The 13,696-nt window shown below is 46.6% G+C and overlaps 2 protein-coding genes across 2 annotated transcripts in view; both read right to left on the bottom strand.

The window, feature by feature from the left end:
* LOC128752911 (glypican-1-like) overlaps window positions 1-3,681 on the bottom strand; it is a 34,676-nt gene extending 30,995 nt beyond the window's left edge. The window contains exon 1 of the mRNA XM_053854692.1: window positions 3,291-3,681. Within this exon, the coding sequence (XP_053710667.1) occupies window positions 3,291-3,423 (133 nt within the window). The 5' untranslated portion in view covers window positions 3,424-3,681. The remainder of the gene's footprint in view (window positions 1-3,290) is intronic.
* An 8,509-nt stretch (window positions 3,682-12,190) lies between these two features.
* Window positions 12,191-13,696, bottom strand: part of LOC128752909 (glypican-5-like) — a 45,282-nt gene continuing 43,776 nt past the window's right edge. Inside the window, exon 11 of the mRNA XM_053854691.1 lies at window positions 12,191-13,332. Within this exon, the coding sequence (XP_053710666.1) occupies window positions 13,234-13,332 (99 nt within the window). The 3' untranslated portion in view covers window positions 12,191-13,233. The remainder of the gene's footprint in view (window positions 13,333-13,696) is intronic.

Genomic DNA, 13,696 nt, shown 5'->3' with positions numbered 1-13,696 from the left:
CAGTATGGTTTATACGTCTCCACTAAAAATAGTATCTACAACCAGTTTAGCTAGGTGAGGTGCATAGAGACGTTTGAGAGGCAGAGGACATGCTTCGGTCCCATGGTCAGTCACATGACACGTCACAACTAGTGACTGTTTTCCAAGCGTTTTCACCCATGTACGCCACTTACAGCACAAGGCCACAAGGGAGTCTCAACCTGGTGTGAAAGGCAGGGAAAGACCTTGACTTTGTTTCTTGCCTGGTCTGTTGTGGCACAGACACTTGCTGGTTCTTCTTCTCTCGACCGTGGTTGGGAACAGTTAGAGGCATCAGACGGCAGAAGGCCAATCTCTCCCTCATCTCCTGGACTTGACCGTCCTCCGTGAGTTTGACTTTCCTATGGAACTAGTTTTTGTTTCCCTGGTTTTGACAGCGCATCAGCGCATCTGCTCTTATCAAGACTTTCCTCCGAGAATTCACTGCCAACAACCTGCCTCAGAAACAGTGGAGCAGATCAGGTCTGAACGATTGAAGCTTCATGTTTTTCATCTGTCAATAAAAGATGAGATTTTAATGGCGGGTAGGTCGATCCCCTCCACGGGCCTCATGCTTCCTCCTCCAGTGTCAGCCTCCCCCTCCTGTTATTGGTCTCCTCTGACCTTCACATCACACGTCCACCCTCTTTTCAGCGCCGTCCTCCTCCACAGACGGGCCACAGCTCAGGCCTTACAGGGAGAAACAACTCCATTTTGTCATCTTCCAGCTGCCCTTTCCTCAGAAGGCGGCAGCCTTTCATCAGCCTGGCAGCGGTAAGGAGGACGTCTCGCTGACAGACTGGATCTGCAGCCCATTGATCGCCTGACACCCGGGTAATTGAGTGATTGATTAATGGGTGATTATCGGGCTGATAAGAGGGCGAGGGCCAAACCTCTCACCGCTCTCGTGCCATAAATGCTAGTTAGGGGTCAGCAGCGACCTCAGTGGACGCTCAGGTCTCACTGCCTTCAGGACTGCACTGAGCACCTCAGTGTGAGCGTACTAGTGCTGGGTAGGTGAGGCGTCATGAGCAAGCTTCCCGCTGAGCTGCGCGCACAGCTGACACCATCTCAGCACAAAAACATCCACGCAGCGCGACGGAAATTCATCCTGAATGGAACAGAAATGACTGCCGTCCAGACGTAAAGCCTTGTGACGTTAGACCAACAAAATGTAGCGCTCGCTGCGCCGTTCGACCATGTGTGTCCTAAACCAGCAGTTTCCACAAGACCGTCCGCCGAGTGACACCGCTACACGTGAACATGTTTAAGAGCTGATTTCTGTTAAAGTCGCTCGTGGTTGGTCAAAACATGCGCATGCACTGAACTAAGGAGAGAGAATCATTGCGGTGCAGGTTTCAGACTACAATACATAGTGAGTACACGCTAGTCAGGTGAGGATATGACCAGTGTAGTCAGTGAAAGGAACCTGCTCCTTCTTCATTTCACCCTTATTCCACACAGGCTCACTGTTCTAGGACGAGCAGTCACAGAGTACGGTGGCCTCAAGTGGACAAGATAATTCAGTCTCACACAGATTCATGAGCCTTATCAGTTTGAGACAGGATAAATGTTTGTAAAAGTAGTTTGAAGTTCTTTGATATCCAGCACCCTCAATGGTGTCATGTGACTTCAGTGACTAGAGTTAGTTTACTTATTGCATTGGAAGATTCTTGTATGTACAGTATATATATATATACATACTGTGTTTTAACAACTTTAACTTCAACTGTATTTTTAACGTAGACATCAGCGCAACAATGCTAACTAGCGAAATGAACTTTCCTCTTTGCACATTATATGTGTTGATTTTTTTTAAACACACTTGACAAACACAGCAGGGAAAAACTGATCATTCCGCACGACTAGTTGTATTATGTTCTTGTGCATAAAAGCTTGCTAGCGACAAGAGCAGAGCGGTAGATTTGCTCCAGACCAAGCACATCAACCACTGAGCTTTTCAGCAGAGTTTGGTGCAAATATTTAGCCATTTGTTTCTTCTATTCTTTTATGAGCGTTGCCGACGTGAAGAAGCGAGACGTGACAGAAGTTCTAATCTGATCTAGTCCAGATATACGGTCGTCACATTGGGTGTGCACGAGTCCTTGACTCATCATTAAGCGGAGGGAAGCACCTGACCGTGGAGCCAACGTCCGTAAATGTAGGCCAGCAGCCGCAACCAGACTCATTTGTTTGCCACGTCAGCATGTGTGGCCTCGGCACCTGCCGACCGTGGCGAGGGTAGACAATGAGTAATGCCACATTAGTGAACGCCCGCGAGCTGCTACATTAGAATCCGTAACAAGGAACAGGCCAGTTCTATATTTGGCTGCTTTTCCAGTGACAACAACAACAAATGTCCCAAAATAGCTCGGAATATCTTCACTCCACACCTCACTGGAGACAAGAAACGCAGAGAAATATTTGGAAGTCAAAAACTTGAAATAACTCGAAAAATGGTTAGTCATATATGTTGCAATTCAACAGCCAACCAGAGGGGGCGGTGCAGTAACCCGGCTGGACCAAAAGCTTCTCAGGTCGTCCCTTGGTCTCCTGGCCATATGGCAAATAATTCAGATATTCATTTTAGCAATCGAACAGTTGGTCCGTCTGCCAGGACTCAGACTCGGATATGAACAATCGACGTGGACACAAACAAAACAAATTCAATTCATCTTTCAAATTCAAGCAATGGCGAATGTTGTGTGGTGCTCCAAGGAGAAAGAGACGCTCAGCCTCCAAAAATGAAATTGGAGAATGAAAGTGAATACAGACACACTGACCGTGTTCAACAGTTTGGTGCCTTGGGTGCTGAAGTTTGGCAGCTGTGATGTCTTCCTCTATTCACGGTAAGTCATGGTGAGATGAGCATAGTTTTGAACCCTTTTATGAGGACTATTGGAAGGGCGATTTGAAATGTCCAAGGACACTTGTCGGGCCAATGAAAGAAGAGCAGAGCGGCATTCCACAGGCTGCTTCTCCTCTTCATCTCAAGTCAGCATCCTCCACCGTCACCTGTCTCGATCACACCTGTCCCGCCCCACCAGCACTCTCTTCTTCGCCTCCCACCATCTGTCCTTCACGCTGGATAAATAGTCTCCTAACAAGCCTCGGTTTTATTGAGGCACGGTTCAAACCAAAACCATAACCAGCCCTGACACCAACCGTGTCGTCACACCTTCATATCGCTCATAACTAAAACGCACACGCACCTGTGCGGGACGCCGTGGCCACAAACAAAGCCAAGAATTCCAGAGGCGCTTCTCACTCACCCAACATCTCCGCCTGAGGAACGCCGGCCAGGGTGAAGCCCTTCCCGGTGTAGAACTGGCGCAGGTCGGCGCAGCCGCGCTCCGCTCCGGCGGTCAGACTCGCCAGGGCGCACAGAAGCAGCGCGACCCGCATCTTCTCCAGTGTCCGCCCTCCGCTCCCGAGACTATTTCTCGATCAAACAATGCCAAGTGCAGAGGGATTTCTGACAGGAAAGAGTCTCCGCTGGTGAAGAGCCGCAGGTCTCCTCCCAGAAGCCGCTGCCTGGCGATTCAAACAAGCGGATGGGACGGTTTTCGGAGCCACAATTCAGGAGAAGAACGAAATGAAAGTGAAGGCTGTAGAAGGTGTTCCAGGCTGGAGACGCGCCGTCCGCCCCTCAGCCTTCCGCACAACGAGTGAACCCGAGTGTGAGCGCTCGCAGCCTTTGTGTGCGAGCGTGAGCGTGTGCGCCGCAGCGGGGAAACAACGACACCTGCAGGACGCAGCGAGCGTGAACGCACCAGCCAGTGCAGCGGGAACACGGCCTTAATCGGGTTCATCTATTGTTGATGGCAGATCGGGATTTGTATTTTACGCTTCCAATTCAGTGACATAGTATATTTTTAGGTAACAACGACGTGCAGTGATGTGAAACACTGTATTGAAAGAAATAAAAGTAAAACATACTTTCATTATATATCGCACTATAATATGGTTTACAATATTTTCTATGATTTTCTTTTAGTTGTTATGTTCTTTTTAATCTTTTTGCTAGTTTTTGTTACCCAGTTGTGTGTTGAATGTCAATAATTTAACAAAAGAAAAAAGGAAGTCTACCTTCTCAAGGTATCAGCAAGGCAGCGCTTGTTCTGACAAGTGATGTGCAGGAAGGATTCCGTTAAAATCCAGACCTTGGATCTTATAATCTGCCTGTGTGTGTGTGGGCAATAAAACCTTGTGGTGGGGTCCATTCTGTAGGCCAACGGTGGGACGGTCTTTTTGCCACTGGGTTGGTGTGATGACTCTCTTGGACATTCTGCTCCTCTCACCCGATACAGCTGGGTTACGTGAGTCTCCTGGAGTTTACTGGTGATAACTGAGAACGAATGCACGATGACTGGCTCTGTTTCACTCACAGATGAATCCCTACAGTAGAACATTTCATTCCAGTTGGCATGGCACTTGGGACTAAATAAAGCTTTAGCTTTACTAGCTTGACTTGGCCAGCGCTCTCCTCCTCTCTGCTTCTCAATGACGTAAATAAGGTTCTTCGGGAGAGAGAACATGCAGTATCAATGGCACGTTTCTTCTTCTTCACCGGTTGCACCATCACTCTGGCGCAGCAGCTGCGGTCATGGCAAAAAGATTGAAGATATGGTCATGGAGTCCAGAGACCAGTCTCCAAAACAAAGACCTTTCGCATGGTCTCTTGTCACATCAGAGAACAGCGGATGGAAAGTAAACAATTCCCATCTTTGTCGAGAGGGAAGATGCCTGCAGACGGAGTGGAACCCGTGGTGTCATAAAGCCATGATGTATCTGTGCGATGAGGTCAGCAGCTGCAGAGGAACCCGCCGTCTCCCCACCATGTGATGGATGAGCCGTCCCCACGCTCTCCTCCTCGCCCCACCTCAGGAGAGGTGACCGACAGCCACCAGAGCCGAGTGCCAACCCGGCAATGATGTTGCACTTTGACGCCGGCAGCACCAGTCGAACCTCGTGGTTATTGTCAACGAACGTCAGTGGCTCTCGGTCACTACTCTTCGTGACAGGCTAAACGTTTAAAAAATCTTAAGTAACAAGGACAAAATGAACCATTAAAGATTCAATGGAGGCAAGGATATTAAGAAGTGCAAATATGGCATGAAATCTATAAAAAATATTCCATTTTATGTGCGTATTTTGAACATAAATAATAATAAAAAACATATTTGAAATATTAAAAGGAAATTAATTTTAAAATATATTTTCAATTTCTTTCAATGTATTTTTGAGGAACAAAGGATACTCACTAAAATTGGCATAAAAAGAAATTTTAGTCCTGAACATGTTATAATTACTGTTGAAATAGTAATGCTAAGACAGAAACGAGACAAACAATAGTCTGAAAAATATCACAACTTATCAGTAGTATAGTTTTAGTCTGACCTCATGAGGGCCACAAAAACACAGGCAAAGGGCCGCATATGGCCCCCGGGCCGCACTTTGCTCAGGTCTGATGTAGAGCAATGTTTGCCAGTGAAACAGTTAGCGCCGTCAGGCTAATGTTTTCCCACTTATTGTAAAAGCCTTATTTAGACGCCATGTTTTATTATGGTGTATGTTGAGATCAGTCAGAATCGGGGTCATGCTAAAACTGGAATAAACTCAAAGCCTTTAAATCTAAGCGACAGATGAAAGAAAGGTTTTTCTACCCTGGAACGTTTCACCGCCACCCAGAAGGGCACAGCGGGGTTAAAGCTCATTCCAGAGTCGTGACCCATTTCAGAGTTTGAATCTGCGATCGACAAGATTAATGCAGTCGGTTCTCTAAACAGACAAAAAAAAAAAAAAACCCCGGGTGAAAAAGTTTCCCAGTCAGAATATAAAGAAGGCACCTGAGTTCCCTGGTGAAATATGCAAAAACACGGGTCTTATCTGATCCACAATAGAAGAGTTGTGATTTACAGCTCCTGGGTGGGAACCGGATCCAGGCCTTGGTGAGAGAGAGAGAGAGAGGAGAAGAATAAACAAGCTTGTTGCGCCTCATATTTAGTTACCCATCAGAAATAGAAACGGAGGTGTGACACGATTAAACAGTCCGTTTAGGAGCTCAGGCAACAATGTGAGCTCTGTCTCGGGACGCGCACGCTGAGTCACACGGAGTTCACTGAGCGTGTGTGAATATTCCCGCGAATGTGCCGCCAAACAAGTCTTGACTGATGTCTCATGCTGATGAATGTTAGATCGGCTGCCATCTACTTCACCGTCAACATTACAACAGACTCAGCTGCCCACAGTCGGCCATGACTAAAAATAAACACATGAAAGGAAGAGTAACTTTTGGAGAGGTGCAGCAGCTGGAGTGAACCGGCAGCTCTATAGTGAGACCTGCCATGATGCATGGTGCAGAGACAGCAGCTCTGGCACAAGGACAGGAAGCAGAGCTCGAGTTGAAGAGTCAGGTTTTCACTGGGAGAGCCTAGACTCAAGTATCAGATGGACCTCTCATTCAAATATATTTGAATATTACAATCTTATCTTGTCCGTCAGCAAACTGTAAATTCTCAGGGACAGATGTGTTGGATACCACAAGCATCATGACATCCATTATATCTTCAGCTGATTCCCACTTTTCCTTGTTTTCCAGATCATGTAGGAGTCTCGTGTCTTTCATGTCATGTTCAGTTGCCACTCGTCTTTGAAGTCTTCACACCTTCAGATATAGTTCCTTTTAAATACCCTCATAATACTGTTGATAGGCTTTTCATTTCCTTTATCAGTGAGTTCCACTACTGCAGTGTACATTCGTCTCAGTATGGTTCTCGCATGTGGTTGGTAGAAGTTCCCTCTCCTCATCAGGAGTTAGTTTAAACAGTCTCAAAATGTGTCCCAAGTTCCGACACCACAGCTGGTCTCAGCTGCTGCTTCTGGTCTCCGCTCCTCCAGGAGATCGGCTCTGTGGGCGGAGCTACGGACACACGGGTGAAAACAGCGTGTTTTGAGCGCTTTAAGGTCAATAAAACGCCTGTGATGTGATGGGTTTGATGTGACCAGGCTCAACATTTTGGCAGCATGAGGCTCTTTAGCCTGGAAAAATCCATATGCAGAACTGTATTAGCCGTGTCGTATGAGCCACAGGGTTCAGACCACGAGAAAAAAGTAGCTTATCTTAGCATATATATATATATATATATATACACAGTGGTACCTGGGTTCTCGACCACAATCCGTTCCAGACGGCCGTTCGAGAAGCGATTTGTTTGAAATCTGAATCGATTTTTCCCATTCCAATGAATGGAAAAAGAACTAATGTGTTCCAAGCCTTAAAACAGGCTTTTGTAGGAGTGAATGTAGAGTGTCTGCTGCAGGTGCGCTGTTCCTCTATGTGTGTGGCCGCTGCATGTGGGAGGGGTTGCCGAGTGAGTGACGTCTCTCCAGAAGTGAAGAGGTGCCCGGTGCGTGTCCAGCTCTGAATGTGCGCTTCTGTGCAGTTTGGCTGTGACAAAGTCATAAACCAAGTCACGCTCTGTCCCAGACTCTCCTCATCCCTGTCCCAGCTCCAGCCCACAACAGGACATCAAACCCAGGAGTGAGCGCTCCAGCACCTCCCCTGTGACACTCTACCACGGTCCAGTGTGGAGACAGGAAAGGTTTTACACCTCAATATGAAGAAAAAACAGTCAGTAAATGGAGCTAACGGGACACGTCTGCATACAGAGGCTGCGTTATACACAATAACAAAGTGAGTCGTGGGTCAGCTGATCGGTCCGCGCACGTTATGATTTTCGAAATCCGGAGCAAAAAAATCTCGAAATTTTTGTTAGAACTGGATTTGTTCGAAGTCCGGGACGTTCGAAAACCGAGGCACCACTGTATATATATATATATTTGCCAGTGGTGCCTCTTTGGGACAGTACACCTCCGTATTCCTGGAGAGGTTTCTGGAGACCTTGATACTTGTTGCCTGCACAACTTGGTGAAAGATGGATGAAGGGGTCAAAAATGATGGGCAATCGAGAATTATTTAGTTTCTGTACTTTGGAAAGTCACACTGCGTCACAACTCGGCTGATGTTAAATGTGTACATTCACTTGTCCGCGTGCCAAATCTGCTGATCAAGACGTCAGATACTGAACGACTGATGACAGGCTTATCATGAAGGATCTGAAGTCCTGTGGCGCTGTGCTGCCAGAAAGTGAGCTCAACACGTCTTCATTCTCACCATCCATGACTCAGGCTCTGAGCAGCACTAATGCTTTACTGCGCTCCGTTTTCAGAGAGTCAGACAGGTGTCTCACTCTCCGGGCAGGTGTCACTCACTCCACAGAGGAACCTCCACACAGCTCAGCGGAGCTGCAACGCTCCTGCGCCCTCATTAAGGAAGTTAAAGGCAGTGCACCCGCACCATAAATCACGGGGACGACCAGACCACATCTATTTTTAATAGCTTGGCTGTCACTCTCACTCCAAACTATCTGTCATGGAAGATAAAAATCTGCGAGCTGGAGCCAACAAACATCGACATAATTGGATGGGAGTGAGTGACTGGCAGGAATCCAGTCCGGCGTCAACCTGCTGGAACCTGAAAAGTGCAACGCTGAAGGCCAGAGTCTGGTTCTATAAATGAGAGAAGGGAGTGAGAACCAGGAGCATTGAGGAAACAGAATCGATTCAGGAGGCCGCTCCGTTTTTCACAGCCGCTCATTCAGCGTGGTCCATGCCAGTGAGGGCCGGGGTCACGGTGGTGGAGGGGCAGAAACCTCAGGAGAACAAGACTCTCCACAGATGGGAACAGGAATCTCCTTGACGGAACCCTGCTGAGTAAGTGAAGCCAAAGATCACTCAGCTCAACAATGAGATCGCTGCTGACAAATCCTCTTCCTCTGCTCCGTCATTCTCTCTACAGCAATTTCCATTCAGCCACGTCTTTATTTCCCATCATCCTCTGGCACTCCTCAGTGCCAAGCAGTCAAGCGGTGCCAGCTTTCCCACCGTGCCAATCCAATCTCAGTCGTCTTCCAGCGAGCCTGAGGCCAAGACAGTTTGCTTCATGGAGAGACCTATGTAGACAGCAGTGACGGGTCGATGAGGCTTTATGACACAGCGTCCTGATTTCCAGAGGCCACCAGATGACACTGTCTGCTGTAGTATGCTTGGACTGACATCTCATTCAATGAAACCTCACGTCATTTCGCCATCTAGTGGCCTCTGAAAACTAGGACACCCTCATAAACCCTGCAACACTGTTTCATGAAGCCTCATCTACACATCACTAGTAAACAGTGATCGCACCAAGTCCAAGAAGCAACTGGATTCACAGGATTCCTACTGCAGACACACTTGCTGTACGACAGGTTTTGGACACATTCCCTCAACACCTGGATCCTTCTTCTGGACTTGAAAGCTAAGTAAGACAAGGAGCCAGGAATATTAGCCTCTTCACACTGCGTCTACAATATGTGATCTGTGTAAAAGGCATGAACATCCGCCTCTCTGTGAAGTTTTTTATGAACCTCGCTGCTTGCATCACCACCCGGTACTCAGCTGCAACTGTTTTCCTCCTGTAGCTTGTTTCCATCGAGATAAACGTCAGCACCCATCCATGTCCATCTGTTATGTTCTAGAGTTTTCAGACTCAGACTCAGCATCAGGCATTTACCCGCGTCCTGAAGACCTACCGTGAAGTCAGATGGAACCATGAAGGAGGCATCTGCAGTACATTTATACATCTTTCAATAAGACAAAAAGCACAGTAGATACTCGAAAAAACAAAACAAAAACACATTTATTCTTGAGTTGAAGTTAAATGACAGCAAATTGTATGTTAGATAAGACAGTTTTAGTCTGAGGCTAACAACCACTGCCGTCGCTGCCAGTGACAACTCTACACGTCATGTTACAGATTGATCCAGAGTTTGAACAGGCTCTTTCGCAAATCCCGCACTTCAGTTCCACGTAACATTATGACCACATTTCTACCGTCATGTCGTCATGGGACATAAGGGAGAGTGACAAACTGACTGATATTATGAGCAAGTTATGAGCGTGTGGAGCTTCAACGCAGCCAACATGGGACCTCATCACATCACCAGCGGAACCAACCAACCGTTCCTTCACCTGTGAGCAGCCTCCTGAGAGACAGAAGCCAGCAGTCGTAAGGAAACCAATTAGTTCAGGGCCCATCACCACCAGCTTGGTGAGTCTGGTGCAACCAGAACCTTCCCGTGCTGATCCTGCCCACGGACCTGTTTGAGACAGTGGATTTGAATTCAATCCCAGCTACCAGGTGCAAGAGGCAGAGGACACCCTGGAAAGGTCCCCAGTCCAGACGCATATCTAAAAGTTAAAAGTTAACAAGGGTCAAAAATGACTGACTCAGGGGGTCCATAGCAGTAGCCTAGCATCCATGATGCTTTTATCTGGAGGTGATTCAGGTGTAGCTACCACCTGTTTTGGTTGAGCTGCTTGTGAAAATGCAAACATATAAAACACATTTTAAAGAACTCGGTAGCGTCAGTTATTATTATTATCATTATTATATACACTACACTTACTTATGAGAGGTAAATAGGAGTTGTTTATGTGCGATATTAACTTCACTAACAACAGGTATTTGTACATATTCTCTCTATATCTTCCACTCACTCAGGGTCACAGATTCCAGCTACACAGGGTGAGACGCCGTGGACAGAGCAGTTGTCTGTCACACAGCATAGACTGGCACAAACAAATGTCTGTTTATATCCGCTTTAGCTGTGACAAGCTTCAAATCCACTGTCATGGTTTAAGTGTGCTTCCATTGGAGTGTTTGGATTGAGGAGCGTCTGCACCGTGAATGAGCTTTGAATCCAAAATCGAATTTGTCTTAAAGCGTCATGAAAGAACAGCAGGGCAGATTAAGCCGAGGAAGCAGCGGCGTAGCTAGCAAGCTACTGCGGCACGCTGCCAAGTCATCAGTCACGCCAGTCACGTTCCGCCCAAAACAAAAGATCTCCAAATTTGTGAACGACGGTTTGAAGATGTCAATTAGATGAAAAACCTGAAGGTGAGACGTCGTCTTGGGAGCGAGTCAGAACACGCAGCAGGGTGAGAAGCAATGCTGTGCCTGTCTTTATTTTCACCCGCGTGACTGGAGAGGATTCGGCTCTGCTGCCGCCCGAGCGTCTTTTCAGGGCTGACCAGTGCATCACAGGGCAGTCACATGGTCACGGTGGGAGGAGCCTCAGATGGCTGGCTTCCACTTGAAAGGATAACCAAGGGAATAAAAGACAACAGGATCTCACAAGATTGATAGAGCCGGGGAAAGGGAGGGTTTCGTAAATGGCTTCCACACAATGACTTTCAAGATTATTTTTTATCCAATCTCCTTCCTGGAAAGCCTCCAGAACCTAGTTTGCGGCTAAGTCCTAAGATCAGCTGAGGGGCGTTTACGGCCCATGATCAGATGTGTGTAGCTCACCAGTCGATTTGACTCCACGTGAGGATTTACTCCCCACAAGCTCTCTGTATAGGAGTTACCTCCATGACTGAAGTAAAATAGTCAGATACCTTCTTGGTGAGGCACCTCACTTCACCTTGGAATGATGGCAATAGTTGTCACATTGTGTTGATTTGTTTTTAAAAATATAACAGTGAGGACCCGGTATCAATCTGTTGCAATGAAGAAAGAGCTGAGCTAATAGACAAGGCTCACTCCCAATTTCCACCGATTTCGGAAGCAGCGTGGAGGCGGAGCTGTGCAGAGTTTTTTGTTCAAACAGGAAGTCACCCAGAAATTTTCATCATAAAACTATGTGTAGATGCAATGTGCATTTTACTGTGAAAGAGCAGCGTAAACATTACGTCATAACCGGCCAACGTGACTCTGAAGACGCGACGGGGCGCTTTTTCGTGACAACATGGAAGACAAGTCGTTCATTTTGGAGGTCGAGCGTTGGCCCATTCTTTATCACCCTCGTCATAAACTCTATGAAGACACTGATACCAGTATCAGGAATTTGTCCCACACCAGACTTGAGTACTTATAAAATGGCCACCAGTACCACAAACCCGATACCTCAAGTTAGGAATATCAGTGCATGACAATTTTGTTAAGTTTGTGTTTGTACTGCAGTGAAACTTGTGACCGTCACTCATGTACAAGAAAAACATACTGAGTAAAAAATCAGAGCAACTTGATGTGTAATGCTGTACGTACTTGCTGTCGGTGAGTACTAAAATGAAAGTACTTGTACACTACTTGTGCATGGAGGAATCATTTTTCTCACATGACTCAGCTCCACTCCGCTTCCCTGTTCTTGGTGGAAATAGAAAACTCCACTATGGTTTCATGTCAACTTCATGTTCCCTCCGCCACTGTACCTGGCGGAGAGTCGCAACCCCAAAGTGTGTTTGAGCCAAAGAACAAGGTCACAGAGACAGTGAAGTCTTCCATGCAGGTGTGTGGATTCTCTCTCATAGACAGAAGTCCGTCATCCGGGTGAGACTCAAAGTTGAACCACTGCTCCTCCAGGGGAAGCCAGAAGCCAGACCTGCTGCAACACTGTGATTTCTCAGGAGAGTGTAGCCTTTGACTAAGCTCTGATGATCCCAACTTGGATAAGCAGAAGGAAATGGGCAGCTCATTCGAGACACTTCTGGGAGGGGGCACTTTTTTCTAACCAAACTATAAAACGGCTTGTCAGTAGAAAAAAAAAAAGAAAACTGTTAGGGCTCTGAAACTGATCCAAACACAGCAGAACCAAACGTCACCGTCGATACCAAGGAGCCGTTCACATGAAGAGCACTCGAGTAGCGGAAACCCTGGGAAGCGTCGCACAGCTGGCAGCTTACCGTGGGTGTCCTGCCTCCTTCAGCTCTCATGTCTCTTTACCATGAATAAATCATCACAAGTAGCGAAAAGCCCACTGCTGCATTAACAGCGTGAACAGTAGCTGTCATGGATCCTCTCTGCGGGTGAGACACGATGAAAAGGTCAAAACACACACCAGCCAGGTCTCCAGCATCCCAGTCAATCTGTCCATGTCAACTCTATGTACAGCTCTATAGGAAGCTCTTCATATAAATATAGAATATAGATTTGTATTTACATCTCTCCCCAGAAAAGTAGTGCCGTCTACCAGCGTTAAATACAAACGTAGAGGTCAGTAGAGGACATAGAAAACCGTCCCTGTGGCTCCACAAAGAAGCTGAGCGTGCTGCGCCTCCTTCACACACTACACAAGCATAGGATGTACAATGGTGCACTCTGGAGTCCTGGGCTCAGGAGGTGGCAGCGCACGAGGAGAGCAGCAGGAGTGACAGCAGCAGCAACGTCGGGGAGGCTGTGGGGATGCTGGCTGAGCCAGGAGCGCCGCTCATCTGAGGGAACACAGGACAAGAAAGGTCAGCTGTTTAAAGCCAGCAAAAATTTGAAATGAGACATAAATTCACCAAAAACCTTCCTCAGAGAATCAAGAAAAGGTTTCAGCTTGGAAAAATATAAACATAAACAAATTCATTAATTGGCCAAAAGGTTTTGCCTTGGCAAAATATTTATATAAAAAAACACATTTAATAAGTAATTTTTATTAATTTTAATTAAGCAAAAAGTTTCAGCTTGTAAAATCATTAAAAAAACCAAAAAAATTACTTAAAAAAAAACAATATTGTAATCATGAACAAACGCAATGTTATGAAAGTGAAGTGAGATCCAAAAAAATACTTTGAACATATAAGCATAAAT

Source organism: Synchiropus splendidus, chromosome 1, assembly GCF_027744825.2.
Source record: "Synchiropus splendidus isolate RoL2022-P1 chromosome 1, RoL_Sspl_1.0, whole genome shotgun sequence".
Taxonomy (NCBI): domain Eukaryota; kingdom Metazoa; phylum Chordata; class Actinopteri; order Syngnathiformes; family Callionymidae; genus Synchiropus; species Synchiropus splendidus.
Note: the sequence above shows the minus strand (reverse complement) of the source record. Positions and strands in the feature narration are given on the sequence as shown.